The sequence below is a fragment of the Suricata suricatta genome, chromosome 14, assembly GCF_006229205.1.
Source record: "Suricata suricatta isolate VVHF042 chromosome 14, meerkat_22Aug2017_6uvM2_HiC, whole genome shotgun sequence".
NCBI lineage: Eukaryota > Metazoa > Chordata > Mammalia > Carnivora > Herpestidae > Suricata > Suricata suricatta.
In genome coordinates this window covers 24,185,086-24,205,643 of record NC_043713.1, presented here as the reverse complement: position 1 = coordinate 24,205,643, position 20,558 = coordinate 24,185,086, and the positions used below count along the sequence as shown (strand labels likewise).

Here is a 20,558-nt window from a genome sequence, read left to right as displayed (position 1 = left end):
TAGCACTCATCGTAATAGTCTCGAGATGACCCAAGCACCGCCTCCACATGCCAGGAAGGGAGAGAAGGGCAAGGGCCACAAAGGGGAAGGTATGTGCCATGAGGTCCCTGACTTCTGCTGCGGCCCCGTGTAATTCCTGAGGTGCCTGAAAACTGATATGGGCACACACTGCCCCCACCCCTGGCCAAATAATATCGGTGATCTGTTAGAAAGAAGGCAAGAAGAACATCAGAAATGCAAGGCACTGTGTCTGTCAGAGTTCAGCTTCCGCAGGACATCTTCCCTCGAGCCCGTCCCCACCCGTGATTCCTCAGTTACCTCAGCCCTGCCCTCCAAGCTGCACATCACCAGCCCAAGTTCCGGCAGGGTTTGGTAGGTGTCATTTCTAAATCTAGATTATAATTCTGGATGCTGGACCTATGCACAACAGAGGCCGGGAGCCCAGCCTCTCACCAATGCCTGATTTCTTCCTGTTTGGGCCACAGGCAAGCAGCACAGATCTACTGACATCGCCATGTTCTGATCAATCTCAAAATCTTTTTCTTTATTTAAAAAATAATTACTGGGGCGTCTGAGTGGTTCAGTTGGTTAAGTGTCTGACTCTTGAGTTTGGTTCAGGTCATGATCTCACGGTTGTGAGATGAATCCCTGTACTGGGCTCCGCACTGTACTAGGAGCCTGCTTAAGAGTTTCTCTTTCTCTCCCTCTGCCCCTCCCCTGTTTGCGTGCTCTCTCTCTCTCAATATATAAATGAATAAATAAATAAATAAATAAATCCTTTAGGGGGCGCCCGGCTGTCTCGTTTAGTAGAACATGCAACTCTTGATCTCAGGGTTGTTAAGTCTGAGTTCCATGTTGGGTGTAGAGATTACTTTAAAATCTTTAGGGGCACCTGAGTGGTTAAATGTCCAGGTCTTGATCTCAGCTCAGGTCCTGATCTCAGGGTTGACTTCAACCCCTATATTGGGCTCCGGGCTGGGTGTGATGCCTACTTATAAAAATAAAAATATAAAAAATAAAAATAAATAAAATTTAATAATAATTCCTTTAAAATATGCATTCTCGGGCAACTGGGTAGCTCATATTAAGCACTGGACTTCAGCTAAGGTCATGATCTCATGGTTCATGAGTTCAAGCCCTACATCCGGCTCTGTGCTGACAGTGTGGAGCCTGCTTGGGATTCTCTCTCTCCCCCTCTCTTTCTCTGCCTCTCCCTCCCTCTCTGTCTCAAAAAAAAAATAATAATTAATTTTTTAAAAATGCATTCTCGGGGCGCCTGGGTGGCTCAGTCGGTTAAGTGTCTGCCTTCCAGTTTCGGCTCAGGTCATGATCTTATGGTTCGTGGGTTCGAGCCCCGCATCGGGCTCTGTGCTGACAGCTAGCTCAGAGCCTGGAGCCTGCTTTGGATTCTGTGTCTCCCTCTCTCTCTGACCCTCCCCTGCTTGTGCTATCTCTCTCTGTCTCTCAAAAATAAATAAAAAACATTTAAAAAAAAAATTTTAAATGCATTCTCAGTGGGGTGATATCACCCCCAAGAGAGTGAAAACTGATTCTTCCAGGGTAAAAATTTTCCTAGATATTATAATGATTTGTGGCCCTCCAAAGGGCCACAATACATAAAGATACATTCAGTCTACCTGTGGTATTCAAATTTCATTAGTAGGGAGAGGCACTTAAAAAAATGTCTAAAAAGGCTCTAGAGAATTTTTTTTTAAAGTTAAGAGTGACGGTTTTAAAAGTAACACCTTACAGCATATAGAAATTGCATTCGGCTGTAGTGAAAGAAATCCAGTTATAATAAACAAGTGTTTTTCTCACACGAGAAGTCTAGGGGTGAAGTGGCGAGGGGACACTGATAGTTATGACTTCGGTTCAGCAGCTCAATGATGTGAAAGCAGAATTTTCTGTGGGTCTCCTGGCTCCTGCCAAGATGACCACAAAATTCAAATTACCTTGTCCACATTCCAGATAGCAGGAAAGAGGGCTATCAAGAAAAAGATATGCCTCCTAGCTGAGGCAGGTGCCCTTTAAAAAGCTTTACCCAGAAGTTTCTATGTTTTTAAAAAATTTTTTACATTTATTCATTTTTGAGAAACAGAGTGTGAGTGGGGGAGGGGTAGAGAGAGACAGAGACACAGAATCTGAAGCAGGCTCCAGGCTCTGAGCTGTCAGCACAGAGCCTGATGCAGGGCTCGAACTCACAGACCGAGAGATGATGATCTGAGCTGAAGTTGGACACTTAGCCAACTGAGCCACCCAGGCGTTTTACTGGAAGGTGTGCCCCTACATCTCAGAGACCACGCCTATCTTCAGAAAAGGCTAGAAGTGGACACCCAACCTCTCCAAAAGAGGTCAGGAAGTAAGCAAGAAGCAGAGAACGCTGGGCGGCTAACTAGCTGCCTCTACCATGTATGGATCAGGGTCTCTCTTACATCCTGTTTACAGAGCTCTGTAATATCCCTACAGTGATGAATTCTGCGCCTACCATTTGCTCAATGAGTTTATTTTCCCCTTAACATAAAATTCTTATTTTGATAACGCATAGTGAGAGTACAAATATTAGGCAAAAGATACAGATGAACTCCATGAATGTACAGAGACGTGCATAAAAAGCACACATAAGAGGGGCACTTGGGTGGCTCAGTCAGTTAAGTGACCAACTCTTGATTCGGCTCAGATCATGATCTCATAGTTGTGACATCAAGCCCTGATTCGGGCTCCTCGCTGGGCGCGAAGCCTGCTTAAGAGTCTCTCTCCATCTTCTTATGCCCCTGCCCCACTCGCTAGTGTGCGCAGGCGTGCTCTCTCTCAAACAAAAAGGAAAACTACATCAGGACCCACAAACTCTTCAACATGATCAATTCCCATCTTCAATATACAAAGAAGATAAAACAAATCCTGGCCGAGCCAGAACTTACAAGAGTGGGATATCAGTGATTAACTGCATCAAACAACAGAGCAATTCTTCCAAAAGATCTTCAGAGTCAGAACCTGGTAAGACACATAAAAAGTTTTTTAACAAAGTATAAAACAGAATTGAGCTTTTAGAGGTTCAGTCTCCATTCCTAATAACAATAACAACAGTTATTATTACATAAAGTCAGATGCTATATGTTGACCCCTAATAAAATCCAAACCATGAGCAAGTTAGCACATACTACAATCTTCATCCAGTATACGAATTTTGAACATTAGCTCTTACTTATTGAACTTTTAACACATCAAAGTCTCTTATGGTCCTTGTAGGGCAGCAGTTTTCAAATCTCTTATTTTATAATAACCGTGGTTTTCCCAAGTGAAATCTTACACTAAAGTGAAATATATAAAATAGATTAAAAAAAAAAGGTCAAGCTGCTCTAGCTGCTTTGTTTGAATCATTAGAAGAATATCTATACCTCTGCCCCCCAACAACTATCTGACCGAACGCTCTATCTCCTCGATGGGCCTCAAAGCACCTTTGTGAACTTGTGAAGCTCCAGAGATCACAGACCGAAACCCACTAAGATGTCAACGACCTCTTTACCAGTGAAGAGCTAAAGGTAAAATGACTTTCCCAAGTCACAGAGTAAGTGGCAGTGGTAGGATGCCAAATCACCATCCCAGAAGAAATGCTCCTCTGTAGCAAACTGCACAAAGTGACCATTTCATTTCCAGGTCAATCAAATCAGCAGCTCATGTGACTTCTGGCTGTAGACACTATTGACACCTACACCTTCATGGAATTCTTTCTCCCCTCAGTTCCTACCACACCTTATTTCCAATCTACTTCTTTTTCTATTCGTTCTCAGGATCTACCTCTTTAGAATATCTGTCAACTACTGGGGTGTTACTGGCTTTCCTCTCTTCCCATTCCCTATGTCCTCCCTCACCGACCATCACTCACACACAGGTGATTCCTACGTCTGCACTTTTCCTCTTGGCCTCTCCACTGAGCTCCTTGTCTCTATGCAGATACAAGTGTCTACTGGCCATCTCCATCTAGATGCTTCAGTAGGACCCCCAACTCCACATGTTCAAACCTACCCATCACTCCCAATATTTGAAATCCACCTATAGCTTCTTTCTACTTTCTTCTGGGGACTGTATCAAGAACCCAGGGCCAAACCCCAGACTATGCTCCTATATCCTTTCTTTTTTTTTTTTTTCTTCTTCTATATCTTTTCTTAACCAATCTCTAGGTCCACTCCATGACACAACACAGCCTACCTCTCTGATGGTTCCTCTTTTCTGTGCTCATCATCAGGCTTCTGTTATTTCATCACCTCAGCTCAGTTAAACCAGCTTACTAAATTAAAGGTCACTCCTGACCTTTCAATTCCCTTCTATTTTACTCCTCTCCAACCCAAACTCTAGACTGCTGCCAAGCAGAGCTAACCCAACTCCTTCCTTTCCCTCTCCTAACTTCTTTTCAACTACTTTAAGCTGAAGACGAGGCACAGGAAAAACTCCACATGCAACAGTACAGCATGCCAGACGCTTCAAGCTACAGGCCCTGTGCCCCTTTCCACCATGCCCTCCCCTCATCACTCACAATTTTTATTCCAACAATACCCGGCTACCTGCAACATGCCACTTTATGCCCCCTCGGCAACATTCCCTCTGCGGAGGATGCCCTCCAACAACAAACACCTAAATGTTTTAAGGGCCCATCTTATATCCATCTGAATCCTCCACAGCCTTCCTCTCCTCTGTAAAACCCACCTCTCCTGCCTCACTCTGAATAAAAATCATCTACAAAGCACCATGCCTCCTGCATAGGTCTTGCACTACATATGCTGGTTACATTATACCCTAATTCTTGTCTCTGTGTGGAAGGCTCCTCCTGGACTCTGTCCTTGAGGATGAGGACTGACAAAAAGCTTCACACACACATCATGTACACAGGTCTGCGGAACTAAACTAACCCAGGGTCTGGGACAAATCTAGTGGTTATTTCTGAAGCACCAGAGCGCTTGGATTTTCAAAGTTTAGCAATTCTTTTTTCTAGACCACAATATCACCTGGTATTCAGAAATTATTAAGAAATTCCTTCCTGCCTTGCCACAAATACAACTGGAACAGTAACCTTCTGAGAGGTGCATGCAGAGCTTGAAGAAAATACTAAATCACACTGAATGCAACAATCATGCTAAAAATAACACACAGCAAGACTCAAGTTCAGTGTCTACATCAAATCTACTCTAGAAGTGCCAGGCTTATTAGCTCAACTAGTGAAGAAAGTCGAATCTGGAAATATGTAACAAGTACGTGTAACTAAAATCCTCCTCATTGCAAAAGCCATCCAAGCCATCCAGCATAACCCAAGTGAGCCAATAACCTACTCCAAGTTGATTTGTTGGCATATAATCTATACCCAACACAAACTTGCTGAAATGTCATTCCCTGGCTCATCCTACAGAATGGAGCAACACAGACCCAAGTAAGGACATTTAAAATCGATCACTGATTCCCCAAAGAACATTTCAAACCGAATCAGCAGGACATGCAAACGGCATACCCCTATTCAGTCAAGTAGTCGGCAGTCTGTTAATTACAGAAAGTGACAGAACAAATGCTAAGGACCCACATATGGTTGCGTTTTTTCTTTTCAAGGGTGTAAACACATCCCATTCTCAAATCTTAACACGGTAAAGAGAATTATGTATTTGATTCCACATGCCATCCAAATCGTGACTTCGGCCAAGATTATAGCTTAGGTCAATTAAGGAGTATACTCACAGCTTTGTTATCGACCTAACAATGAAAATGATGATAAATCCATTTCGTACAAGTGAAATGTAACATTTCAAGGCCAAAACTCTAACAAGAGAAGACAAGAATAAGCAACTTCCAGTTGAAATCTCAGACAACTGCTATTTACTAAAACAAAAACATCCCTGTAGAATGCCATATTCTTATTTCTGGGACTAATCTAGAAGCAGATAACTGTGCATCAAGTGAAGACGGTCAAGATTCAACTGCTTACCAGGTCTGACATTAAGCAAGTGGCTCATACTACATTCTTTCCCAAGCAATGTTTCTATCACTCAGCTTTCATTTGAGGCCAAATATCTTCCTTAGTGTCAATAAAAACAAGTAAACATAAACTCACCTGCCAAAAATTATAGTAACACTCATGCATTTCTCACAGAGAAAGTGCAAAGTCCTTGAAGTCTTCAAGTCAGTGGCAAAGTAAATTGAAGTTCTTTGCGCAAAGGACTTAAAGAGAATTCAGAGAACTTCCTATATTGTGAAGTTTTAAACCCAGAGTTTTACTCCCTTGAAGAGTTTTAAATCACCTCTTATAGCTTCAGTGAAATATGCTCATATTTTCCATGTTAGCTTCTCTGAGATAACATTCACAGCTAACATTTACTGAGTACTCTACCCGTTGAGAGGCACTGTGCCAAGCACTTCATTCTTTATGTCACATTAATCTTGATAATAACTTTTTCTTTTTTTTTAAGAGTTCATTTATAAGTAATCTCTACACCCAACATGGGGTTTGAACTCACAACCCTGAGATCAAGAGTTGTAAACTCCACCAACTGAACCAGCAGGTGCCCCCGCCTGACAGTAACTCTTAAGGAGTAGGTATGATCATCACCATCATATTACACATGAAGAAACCAAGGGTCAAAGAGGTTGGCTTACTTACAGTAAGTAGTAGAGACTAGATCTGAACAAAATCCAGACTGACTCATACAAAGAAAAAACAAAAACAAAAAACACTGTGAATGATTTTTAAAGACCTGTTTCTACACAAAGTTTGAAAAACTCTAGTCAGTCAACCCACATTTTTCACTGAAGACCCTAATACAAACCCCTAATAAATGAATGAGGGGAGAGATGGAAATACCCTATATTAGTTTACACGTCAAGGTGATATGTTACATTCATCAACATACACTGAAAGTCTTGGATTTAAATATCCAACTTAAAAGGGCACCTGGGTGGCTCAGATGGTTCAGTGACCGACTCTTGGTTTTGGCTCAGGTCACGATCCTAGAGTCGTAGGATCAAGCCCCACGACACTTAGTATCGATGAAGTCTGCTTAAGATTCTCTCTCTCTGCCCCTCTCTCCTGCTTGTGCTCACTTTCTCTCTTAAAAAAATAAAAAATAGGGAATGCAAACTGATGCAGCCACTTGGGAAAACAGTATGGAGGTTCCTCAAAAAATTAAAAATACAGCCACCCTACAACCCAGCAATTGCACTACTAGGTATTTAACCAAAGGATCCAACAATGCTGATTCAGAGGGGCACGTGCACCCCAATGTTTATAGCAGCACTATTAACAACAGCCAAAGTATGGAAAGAGCCGAAATGTCCACCAAAAAATGGGTAAAGAAGACATGGTGTCTATATATCTATATACCATGGAATATTACTCAGTTATCAAAAAGAATGAAATCTTGCCATTTGTAACAATGTGGATGGAACTAGAGGGTATGATGCTAAGTGAAATAAGTTAGAGATTTCACTCATATGTGGAATTTAAGAAAAACAGATGAACATAGATGAAGGGAAGGAAAAATAAGACAAAAACAGAGAGGGAGACAAACCATAAGAGCCTCTTAAATACAGAGAACAAACTGAGGCTTGCTGGTGGGGTGTTGGGTGGGGAATGAGCTAAATGGGTGATGGGCATTAAAGGGCATTGGGCTGAGCACTGGGTATTACATGTAAGTAATGAATCACTAAACTCTACTCTTGAATCCATTATTATACTACATGTTAACTAACTTGGATTTACATAAAATTAAAAATTGAAATTAAATTAAAAGAAAAATATCTAAGTTAGAAATAACTTCAAACAATGAATAAATATAAACTGTTATTATGAGTATTATGCAGAACAAGGTCACTGAAATCCTCCCTATAGTTGGGGCTCCCATTTTGAAGCCCTAACCTTGCTTATCTTGTCCCTGTGAATGACGCCAGGAGAAGGAGCAAAGAAAGACCAGATGATGTCCATAGTCCCTTCCAACTTTAGGCATCTCCACTTGAAACTAAGCTGTTCAGTACCCATCAGTCTGTGCTAAACACCACTCTCTCCCTAGGGAGGGAAACAGAGAAGACCAAGATACTGTTGTAATCAAATATCCTCCACCAAAGTACTAGAGGAAGGGAAGGGAGAGAGAAAAGAATAATGAAAAAAGCACTCACTCGAGGAAGAGGGAAAGAAATAGACCAAAGGAAAACAAGGAAGTGGTCAGAAAAAAACCTATGGGTCATTTAAATCCGGTAACATGGAAATATAAAAACACAGAGAACTCAGTTGTTTCCTTTTGCATGCAGAAAGCTGCCAGTTTCTAAATGCTGCTTAATGCCACACTGTGCCAAATACAAGTATTAAAAATGTAACCAAGAAATAAGAGAGCCATATGCCAAAACAGGTTCCCCAAGAGCCTAAAAAGTTTAGAGCAAATTTGACTCCCTTAAGATGAAAGACACATAAGCTGGGTTGTATTTATTATTAACTTATATTCCGAAAACCATGCTGAAGTCTGTACTTAGCGGTTTTATTTTATTTTTTTTAATGTTTTTTATTTATTTTTGATACAGAGAGAGACAGAGCATGAGAGGGGGAGGGGCAGAGAGAGAAGGAGACACAGAACCAGAAGCAGGCTCCAGGCTTTGAGCTAGCTGTCAGCACAGAGCCTGATGTGGGGCTCGAACCCACAAACATGAGATCGGACCTAAGCCGAAGTTGGAGGCTCAACCGACTGAGCCACCCAGGCGCCCCTGTACTTAGCAGTTTTAATTGTGAAACTAATACTGGAATTATTCTAAAATATTAAAAATCGTATTTAAACTTCTAATGAGCAAAATTGAACACGCGTCTGTAAAATCATCATAGATTAAGGGAACGCAGATGGACTCACTCTTTTCTAAAATAAAAACTGAGCTACATTTTAATGCATTCCAATATTTATCAGCCTGTGTCCCACACATTCCAATAAAATCTGCGATCATTCAGGCTGTCTATTACTACAATCAAATGGAAATGCTTCTAGTTATACTCAAGGATAATATAGTCTTCCAGGTTTTATTATAAAATACGCCTTTTTTATTTCAGTTGAGCATAGTATAAACACTGTTGATAACAGAAAATGGTAGAAAACAGTTTTGTGGTACATTGGAGAAAGTTTAGAAATAGATTTTAGTGAGTGACTACTAACATATAGGATGTATATGCGACAGAGTATTGTACTGCATCATACATACTTAGATTCTAACCCAATTTGAAGTTTTGTATCTTAAATTCCACTTTTGTCATTTTTTAATTCAATTTATTTAAACTAAAATAAATAAATTTACCCATTTCTCCCACCCCCAAGCCCCTAATCTGTTCTCTGCATGTCTGTGCTCAATATATGTATAGTATTTTTTAGCTTCCACATATAAGAGAGATTATATGGTATTTGTTGCTGACTTATTTCACATGGCCTAATGCCCTCAAGCCTGATTTGCAGGGTGCAAATGACCAGATTTCATTTTTTATAGCTGAATAATATTCCATTGTGCATCATCTTTATCCACTCATCCATCACTGGACACTTAGGTTATTTCCAGATCTTGGGTAATATAAATAATGCTGAAATGAACATACGGGTACATACATTTTTTTAATTAGTATTTTAATTTTTTCAAATGCCCAGAAATGGAATTACTGAATGATATGGAAGTTCTCTTTTTAAGTTTCTTGAGTAATCTCCATACTGTTTTCCATAGTGGTTAAAACAGTGTGCTGCATTCCTAGCAACAGGGCACACGGGCTCACCTTTTCCCCACATTCTTGCCAACACTTGCTATTTCTAACCTTTTTTTGATAAGAGGCATTCCAACAGGTATGAAGTGATATCTCACTGAGGTTTTGATTTGCATTTCCCAGAGAATTAGTGATGTGGAGCATCTTTTCATGTACCTCTTCGCCATCTGTCTTCTTTGGTAAAATATCTATTCAGATCTTCTGCCCATTTGCAATCAGATTATTTTTCCCTAGTGAGTTGTATGGTATAATATATATATAAAATATATACAATACACATTATGTATTATAAGCAACATATATGGTATAATATATATTTTATATTAAGTTGTGCCTCAGTACAAGTGTTGGGGCTTGCCCATGGTGCTCGTGCAGTAGAAAGCCCATTGCCCAACTGTTCATGAGCAATGACACCAAGAAACTGACAGCTGAGTGAATGTTATATGTAAGCTCATCATCTATAATGTTCATGTGGTCAATGCCACTGCCAGACACAGCACCTTCTTCATCTGGAATTTGACCGTGGACTTTCTTCATCCATTTGGGCCACCATGTTCTCACTGTGGGTCAGCAAGGAAGGGAACTCGCCACCCTAATTAAGGCCTGGACCCAGGATTCCTGGATCTGCTTGATCAGAGATTATGTAGCCAAAAAAGCATCATACTTCTTGGCCAACTTCCTAATCTTTTATTCCTGTTGAGTTTCTTCAGCACCTCAATGTCCATGTTGGGATTATCCACAGCCTTGGCAGGAAGTAGCCTTAAGCCCAATGATGCCCAAGAAGCATCTGTCCTTCTGAGGGCCATAGATCTTCAAAGTAATATGCAGCTCCAACAACTCCAAAAACTTCTGGGACCCACACTGGCTCCTGTGTAGGACGTCCCACAATGCCTCATACAGGGTATTGGGGGAGGCTTCCCAGCTCATGGGGCCCTGCACCGCAATAACCGGAAAAGAAGCCAAAACCTGTTGAATCCTTAGGCTTTATTGTTGTTGTTGTTGTTAAGTAAGCTTTATGCCCGATGGGGGCTTGAACTCATGACCCTAAGATCAAGAGTCCATGCTCCACTGAGACAGCCAGCCAGGTACGGAGTCGTTTTATATTTTGGATATTAGCCCCTTATCAGATATATGAGTTCCAAGTAACGTCTCCCATTCAGTAAGTTGCTTTTTCATTTTCTTGATGGATTCCTTTGCCGTGTAGAAGCTGTTTAGTTTGATGTGGTCCCACTTGTTTATTTTTGCTTTGGGGGTCAGATTCAAAAAAGTCAGCTCTAAGACCTATATCCAGGGGCTTACCCTCTATATTTTCTTATAAGAGCTCCATGGTTTCAGGTCCTACATTCAAGCCTTTAATCCACTTTGAATTAATTGTTGTGTATAGTGTCAGATAGGGGTCCAGTTTCATTCTTTTTTTATAAACTTACATTCAAGTTAGTTAGCATATAGTGCAATAATTATTTAATAAGAAATAGATTCCTCAATGCCCCTTACCTTTACCCATCTCCCCAACAACTCCTCCAGCAACCCTCATTTGTTCTCTATATTTAACAGTCTCTTATGTTTTGTCCCCCTCGTTTTTATGTTATTTTTGCTTCCCTTCCCTTATGTTCATCTGTTTTGTATCTTAAATATCTCGATATATGAGTAAAGTCATATATTTGTCTTTCTCTGAATAATCTCACTTAGCATAATACCCTCTAGTTCCATCCACATAGCTGCAAATCACAAGATTTCATTCCTTTTGATTGCCAAGTAATACTCCATTGCATATATATATACACCACATCTTCTTTTTTTATTAATAGTTTATTACCAAGTTGGTTTCCATATAACACCCAGTGCTCTTCCCCACAAGTACCCCTCACCATGACCACCCCCTTTCCCTTCCTCCTCCCTCTTCAGCCCTCAGTTTGTTCTCCATATTTAAGAGTCTCTCATGCTTTGTCATTCCCTCTCCCCAACTCTTCCCCCCCCTTTCCCCTTCCCATGGTCCCCTGTTAAGTTTCTCCTGTTAGACCTGAGTGCAAACATATGGTATTTGTCTTTCTCTGCCTAACTTATTTTGCTTAGCATGACACCCTTGAGATCCATCCACTTTGCTACAAATGGCCATATTTCATTCTTTCTCATTGCCATGTAGTACGCCATTGTATATATATACCACATCTTCTTGATCCATTCATCGGGTGATGGACATTTAGGCTCTTTTCATGATTTGGCTACTGTTGAAAGTGCCACTATGAACATTGGGGTACATGTGCCCCTATGCATCAGCACTTCTGTATCCCTTGGGTAAATCCCCAGCAGTGCTATTGCTGGGTCACAAGGGAGTTCTACTGATAGTTTTTTGAGGAACCTCCACACTGTTTTCCAGAGCAGTTGTACCAGTTTATACTCCCACCAACAGTGTAGGAGGGTGCCCTTTCTCCATTACATATATTCCATTGTATACATATATATATGCACATATATATACACACACACACACCACATCTTCTTAATCCATTCAACCATCAATGGACATTTGGGCTCCTTCCATACTTTGGCTACTGTTGACAGTGCTGCTATAAATATTGGGATGCATGTGCCCCTTTAAAACAGCACACCTGTATCTCTTGGATAAATACCTGGTAGTGCAATTGCTGGGTTGTAGGATAGTTCTATTTTTAATTTTTTGAGGAACCTCCATACTGTTTTCCAGAGTTGTTGCCCTAGTTTGCACTTTCACCAGCAGTGGAAAAGGGTTCCTTTTACTCTGCATTCTCGCCAACATCTATTGTTGCCTGAGTTGTTAATGTTAGCCATTCTAATAGGTGTGAGTTGGTATCTCATTGTGGTTTTGATTTGTAGTTCCCTGATAATGAGTGATGTTGAGCATTTTTTCATGTGTTGACTGGCCATCTGGGTGTCTTCTTCGGAGAAGTGTCTATTTATGTCTTTTTTCCATTTCTTCACTGGATTATTTGTCTTTTGGGTGTTAAGTTCAATAAGTTCTTTATAGATTTTGGATACTAACCCTTTATCTTATATGTCATTTGCAAATAACTTCTCCCATTCCATTGGTTGCCTTTTAGTTTTGCTGATTGTTTCCTTCGCTGTGCAGAAGCTTTTTATTTTGATGAGGTCCCAACAGTCCATTTTTGCTTTTGTTTCCCTTGCCTTCAGACACGTGTTGAGTAAGAAGTTGTTGTGGCCAAGGTCAAAGAGGTTCTTGCCTGCTTTCTCCTCTATGATTTTGATGGCTTCCTGTCCTACAGTTAGGTCTTTCATCTATTTTGAGTTTACTTTTTTGTATGGTGTGAGAAAGTGGTCCAGGTTCATTTTTCTGCATGTTGCTGTCCAGCTTTCCCAGCAACATTTGCTAAAGAAACTGTCTTTATTCCATTGGATATACTTTCATGCTTTATCAAGGGTTAGTTGGCCATATGTTTGTGGGTCCATTTCTAGGTTCACTACTCTGTCCACTGATCTGAGTGTCTGTTTTTATGTCAGTAGCATACTGTCTTCATGATTTCAGCTTTGTAACACCGCTTGAAGTCTGGGACTGTAAAACCTCCAGCTTCAGTTTTCTTTTTCAAGATTGCTTTGGCTATTCAGGGTCTTTTCTGGTTCCATACAAATTTTAGGATTGTTGGTTCTAGCTCTGTGAAGATTCTGGTGTTATTTTATAGGGATTGCCAGTTTCATTCTTCTGCATGTGGCTGTCCAAATTTCCCAGCACTGTTTACTGAAAAGACCACCCTTTCTCTGTTGTATATTTTTGGTACCTTTGTCACAAAATAAATGATCATGTATGTGTGGGTTTATTTTGGGCTCTCAATTCTGTTCCATTGATGTGTATCTGCTTTAATGTCAAACCACACTGTTTCAATTACTATAACTTTGTGATATAGTTTGAAATCAGAAAGCAAGCCTATTAGTAACATTTAATGATTCTATTCCACTGATAACAGAAAAGAGAGAGAAAAGAGAGAAATATCACTGAACAGTACTATCTAATATAAGGTGAAGAACAATTCAGGAGGTCCTGGAAGCACTTTTATCTTTCTGCAAAGACAGACTGCAAATCTTACATGCTAAATATGTCAAAAGAATAAATCCATGCTTTCTTGAGTCCTTTTTCCAGCAATTGGTCTACTTAGTTTTTTGCATTACTCAATTAATGAAATCAAACTGTTAAGTTTTATACTAAGACAAAAATAAAACAAACAGAAAGAACTCCCCTCCCCACTGCACAATTTCAGGTTTACCTCTTGAGCTACAGCCTGCCTCACGCCCTAGGGACTAGCTCAAGCAAAGAGAAGAGAACAGTGAAATCCTGCTGCCACAGGAGCCAAAGCAGCTCAGCTGCCTGAAAAAAATGCAGAACTAGTTTCAAAGGGGGGAGATTTACCTCCACTGCATTTAGTTACAGGACTATGTCATGGATTCTGAAGGCACTCCCAAAGAGTCTCAAAAAGGTTTTCAACCAGAGGAGAATGAAAAGGAGAGTGGTTATATTAGAAAGGTAGGATTATGGATTATTTATTTAACTTCCACAAAAATTCTATCTTTGATTGTCTTTTTCTTGTTTTGATCTCTCACAAGTTGGAAGATTTTGTCAACTGCTCAGGACCCCCGGCTCCCCAGTCGCCTGTCAGAAGGAAACCAGTGCCCGTGGAACCTCCATGGGCAGAGGCCCAGCCTGCCTCTGGGTGGGGGAGGGGTGGGCTTTGGCACTGTTCCATTGAGGGAAACCGAACAACCACATCTGCAGGTCTGTTCCCTGTTTGGGGTTCATTTTCTCCAGAAGAGTCTGCAGCAACCTTCTGGAGGGGAGGGGAGACAATGGGCATGACCCCAGTGCCAGGATTCCCAGGGGCCAAGTCAAGATGCCTCACTTCTCCATTTGCGGCCTTTGCTCTTAGCCCCATTCTCAGCAGACCACCCCTCTGCTGGGCCAGAGAGCTCCCACAGGAAGGAAGGCCTTCTTGGTTCAGCCTCTCAGAGAATAGATTCTAGTGTTTTTTTTAATAATAGGCTTCCTGCCCGACACAGAGTCCAGTGCAAGGCTTGAACTCACGACCCTGAGATCATGACCTGATCTAAGACTTGGACACTTAACTGACTGAGCTCCCCAGGTGGCCTAAAGGAGAGGTGGCCTCCTGACCGTGCAGGGTTGGGGAGAAGACCTGGGCATCCCACTGCTTCTTTCCATCACACCTCCGGGGCGTCTGCCCCCGGAGACAGTTCAATTCCTCAGCCTTGTCAGGGCAAGAACCGGCTGTTCTCTGGAGTTCTCCAACTCCGAAGGCATGGAGCCTTCTTCAGCTTTCACTGAGCAGTTGAGTTCACCATTATTCCACTTTCCAACTTGCAAAATGTTATTAACATTGTGTTCCCCCTGCCTCCTCTTTAAACTAATAATAAATTAATGACTTCCTAAAAGTCCTTTTACCAGTATTCTTTTAGGGCTTCAGAAGAACACAAAGATAAATGCGTAGTTTCAATCTACTTTGCTTGAGAGCAATAGGATTCTTTAGAATAAATTTATGTAGGAACTATTTTATGACAAGGAAATGTGGTTAAGCGAGCCTTTTCCATGGACCTGACAGATCTCTAGGGTCTTTTCTACTTACTCCATGCAGAGCCATGATAACTGGCCACCACGCTCCACTTCCTGTGTCCCCAGCTCTTGGCACATGACCCACGTCCTCATCCTCTCAGCACCGCCCACACCACCACCGGCTCCCGGGCACAGGTGGTATGCTCCCCCAAAGCACCCCCTCTGTGCTCTCGGTCCTAGCGACCCGCCCCCACTTCCCTGGGCTTCGTTTCAGCTCATTCCCCCTCTTTTTTTTTTTCTTCTCTCTTCAGTCTCTCAATCTCCAAGGCTTCTTCCCTCATTTATTTTTTTAATGTTTATTTATTTTTGAGAGAGACAGAATGTGAGTGGAGGAAGAACAGAGAGAGAGGGAGACACAGAATCCGAAGCAGGCTCCAGGGTCTGAGCTGTCAGTGCAGACCCCATGAGGGACTTGAACCCACGAACTACAGCATGACCTGAACCCAAGTCAGACACTTAACCGACTGAGCCACCCAGGCACCCCACTTCTTCCCTCATTTAAAAAATACATAAAAATATTTGTAAAGAAACTATAATTGCCTTCCACTGGCAGCAACATTAGTGGAGTAGTTACTCCAAAGAGGCCTCCTGTACAAAACAAGTAGTTCTTGGCTAAAATAACACTTTTTAGTGCATTGATGGGCTTCCAGAAAGTAAAGGAAATCTCTAAAGACCCTTGCACCCCAACCAAAAAGCACAACCACAGGCAAACAAACTGTGGGTTGAATCCAGGGTAAAACACTGAGCAGTAAACAAACTCTAAAGGTAGGGTGACCCTGACAATGACCACCAGTAGGTACAAGGCCATGCCACGAGACTGCAGGTGGGAAGCTGAACCTGAGATGTCACATCAGGCCAAGAACTTCTGAAGGAGCCTAAATAGCCTCAGGTGATGCAGCCCTAGATCCCTCCAGCAACAATGCAAATCCCTCTCTAAACTGGGACCTCAGGATTAAGATCAAAGGCACAAAAGCTGACAACCAACATCATCAACACATAAAGAAATAAAATGTTTACAGAAACAAATTATACATTCATACCCCTAAGGTCTAAAATTACTGGGTTTAGGGGACACAAAATGTAAAAGAAGTATCAGAGGTAACGGGTAATGGTGGTAACGGAGGTACAGTAGGTAATGGAGGTAATGGAGGAGGCAATGGAGGAGGTAACAGAGGTAATGGAGGTAATGGAAGAAATGGAGGTAATGGAGGAGGTAATGGAGAAGGTAACAGAACTAATGGAGGTAATGGAGGTAACGGAGGAAATGGAAGTAATGGACGTAACGGAGGAGGTAAAGGAGGTAACAGAGGTAATGGAGGAAATGGAGGTAACGAAGGTAAAGGAGGTAATGAAGGTAACGGAGGAGGTAAAAGACGTAACAGAGTAAATGGAGGTAACGGAGTTAACAGAGGAAACAGTAGTAACAGAGGAAACGGAAGCAATGGAGGCAAAGGAGATAATGGAGGTAACGGACCTAACAGAGGTAACGGAGTTAACAGAGGAAATGGAAGTAATGGAGGAAAAGGAGGCAACGGAGGTAATGGAGGTAACGGAGGTGGTGGGGGAAAAGGAGGCAATGGAGGTAAAGAAGGTAATGGAGGAGGTAACGGAGGTAATGGAGGACAATACCAAGAACCACAGGATCCTAAGAGGAACTATACTCACACAGAAGGCAATGGGTAAACAGAAATAATTTTGTAGTGTTTCCTGGTGTCCCCTAGGGCTAGCTTTGTCCCCTTTGACTATTCTCAAAGGCAGGGAAGAGCACCAAGAGTTACAGTTACAGTTACAAAATGATACAAATTCTCCAGAGCAAATCATCTACTACCACATCATACATAACCTGTGGGGAAATGTTCAAGTAGGACATCGTCACAAATTTCTGTTACAAACTGGGAGCTTACTGACAGTCACATTACCCTCATAGAGAAGGCTTCACTGAATACGCCAGCAATATCCATTTCATCACAGCAGCATTACAATGATTTGGAACAAAACTCCTGTATGGTGTGGTAAGCCAACAATCTGAAAATCCCACAGCTGGCCGCGCTCAATTGTTTGTAGACGGTCCTCCACTTCTGTCAATTCAGCCTTCAGACAACCGGTACACGTGCATAGTCTCTACCCCTGCAGTCTCCCACGCACCTCATTCAGATACGCACATTCGAGCTGATAAATGGCTGTTTTTAGGCACTGCATAATGATGTGTTTTTTTTTTTTTTACCATTTAACAGTATTCTATGCAATCATTTAATTTTATTACTTTTATAAACTGTAAAATACACTGACAGAAAATGTAAAAAGGACCTAGACCACTGGTAAGTAGAAATCTCAAGGGGCCCTCGGTGGTTCACTTGGTTAAGTGTCTGACTTTGGCTCTGGTCATGATCTTGTGATTTGTGAGTTGGAGCCCCTGTGTTGGGCTCTATGCTGACAGCTCAGAGCTTGAAACCTGCTTTGGATTCTGTGTCTTCCTCTCTCTCTGCCCCTCTCCTGCTCTCACTCTGTCACTCTCTCTCAAAAATAAATAAACATTAAAAAAAATGTTTTTAGGGCTGCCTGTGTGGCTCAGTCAGTTAAGCATCTGACTTCAACTCAGGTTATGATCTTGTGGTTCACAAGTTCAAGCCCTGCATCAGGCTCTGTGCAGACCGCTCTGAGCCTGGAACCTGCTTCAGATTCTGTGTCTCCCTTTCTCTCTGCCTGTCCCCCATTTGTACTCTTTCTCTCTCTCAAAAATAAATAAAACATTGAAAAATTGGTTTTAATTTTTTTAAGTAAACACAGTACAATATATGCATAATTGTTTCGACATAAAGCAAAACAGTGTTGGGTTTGCAGGTTCCTGGTTGGCTTAGCTCTCGGGGCCCGTGGGGCAAACATGCTCTCCATTCTTGCTGCCAGACATTAGGTGGAAAGGTTGCAACTCCCTGACTAGGGCTGCTTTGGCACTTCCAGTACCACAGAAACGAAACCTAGTAATAAGAAAACTAACACTTGCCAGACAAAATTCTGATTAAAAGCACTATTTAAACATCAATATATGTTTAACAAATACAGGTTATCACAGTGGAAAATTGAACGAGTTTATCTCTTGAAATTCAGAATCAACATATAAAGCTCTAGGTAGGCGGTGCCTGGGTGGCTTAGTCAGTTGAGTATCTGACTCTTGATTTTGGCTCAGGTCATGATTTCATAGTTCATGAGTTCGAGCCCCGCATCCGGCTCTGTGCTGACATGCCTCTCTGCCGCCCCTCTCCAACTTGTGCTGTCTCTGTCTCTCTCAAAAATAAATAATAATAAACTTAAACCCCAAAACCTCTAGGTAGACAATAAGTCTAAGAGAACAAAGACGTGGTTTTTTGGTTTGTTTGTTTTTTACGTTTATTTTTGAGAGAGAGCATGAGCATGCACGTGCGCGCGCGCACACACACACGCACGTGGGGAGGGGCAGTCCAGAGAGAGAGAGAGAGAGAATCCCAAGCAGGCTCCCTCAATGCTGTCAGCACAGAGCCATATGCAGAGCTCAACTGCACAAACACATGAGCTCATGACCTTAGCTGAAATCAAGAATCAAATGCTTGGGGTGCCTGGGTGGCTCAGTCGGTTAAGCGTCCAACTTTGGCTCAGGTCGTGATCTCACAGTTCATGGGTTCGAGCCCTGCATTGGGCTCTGTGCTGACAGCTAGCTCAGAGCCTAGAGCCAGCTTCAGATTCTGTGTCTCCCTCTCTCTCTGTCCCTCCTCCTGCTCATGCTGTCTCTCTCTATCTCTCAAAAAATAAGTAAAAAACATTTTAAAAAATTAAAAAAAAAAAAGAATCAAATGCTTAACCTAATAAGCCACCTAGGCGCCCCCAGAGACATATTTTGAAAACTGAGCCCTTGATAAGCATCTGACTTTGACTCAGGTCATGACCTCACAGTTCATGAGCTCAAGTCCCACATCAGGTGAGCCTGAGCTGCACTTTGGGTGAGCCTGTACCCCGCTTTGGGTGGACCCCACTTCTCTCTCTCTGCCCTTCACTCACTTGTACCCTCTCTTTCTCTTTTAAAAAGACAAAAAGAAAAGAAAAATGAACCCAGAATCAGGAGCAACGCTGCCTTTGCCTTCAGAAAGAAGTCGGCGAGAAGGGCAGATGCAAAATCCCATACACCCCAGACCTCACGTAACAATCCCTTCCCGCCCTTCTACTTTCCGGGCTGTAAGACACGAAACACCATCTTGAAAACTACAGACCCTCCTAACTACTAGCAAAGAAAACCCAAAAAACAACAACAACAACCAAAGAAACCCAGCAATATCAGGAGAAAATGATAACCTTTCCCGGTGTCTTCAGAAAAAGACCCCACATTTCAGCACCATAAACCTGCCCTTAAACGTTATTTCTGACCAGGTAGGCCCTAAGCCCCGGAGACGGCCGTGTCCTATGAGAGCAGTCTTCAGGACGTATAAACGCCGTAAGTCTGACTGGCTGTCTCCTGTAATAACGTATTCCCTGAGTAATGATACTTTAGTTGACATCCCAGTTTTCTGAAAGGTATATTTGTGGTTTTTATTTTCCATATGCATGAAAGTCAAAATAAATAAAAGCTTCAATCCTGCTGGCTTCCTTATTTAAAAAAAAAAAAAAGAATTTTGAGCGTTTTGGTTCATTTAAATATAAGAGAGAGAAAAAAAAAAAAAGAGGGACAGTGCCAGGGCATTTAGAAATGAAACGAGAAGGAAAACAGAACTTTCAGAATTATACTTTGATTCCTCAGTATGTGACACGCGCTCTCCCGAGAACATCTTCAGAGGCAATACTTACTGTAACTGCCGGGAGCCTTTTCTTCGTACGTGAAATGAAGCTGCAGCTCCTCCTCTGACGTCTCGCAGATGAACACTTTCAGCAAACAGCAAATAACGAACAAGGCGTTGTGCGTCTGCCAGATGAAGATGTGGCTGGAAAGGAAAGACCGGGGCCGCGCTGAGCCAGTACTTCGTCCGGAGCAGGAGCCCTCCTGTCCAGGCCATGATTTCTCGGGCATCGTGCCCGTTCCATATGTAATTAAAAAGGCAATGTCCCTATCTTTTCATGCCTAGTGACACGTTACTCTATTCCGATCTACTTCAAGTCTCATTCTGTATATTTTACTTAGTGAGTCAACCTAACAAAAAATTTCCCTTAGAGTGACTGCTCTTTGTTCTTGACTTC

The 20,558-nt window shown here is 42.0% G+C and overlaps 1 protein-coding gene and 1 pseudogene across 2 annotated transcripts in view; both read right to left on the bottom strand.

Moving 5' to 3' along the window:
- The window catches only part of DYM (dymeclin), a 334,407-nt gene that overhangs the window by 251,338 nt on the left and 62,511 nt on the right, over positions 1-20,558 (bottom strand). For both annotated transcript variants that reach the window (XM_029923001.1, XM_029923002.1), the window contains exons 5-6: positions 20,172-20,305; positions 2,919-2,991 (exon numbers count right to left, since the gene is read on the bottom strand). In XM_029923001.1, the coding sequence (XP_029778861.1) occupies positions 2,919-2,991; positions 20,172-20,305 (207 nt within the window). The remainder of the gene's footprint in view (positions 1-2,918; positions 2,992-20,171; positions 20,306-20,558) is intronic.
- LOC115278517 lies at positions 10,090-10,681 on the bottom strand (annotated as a pseudogene).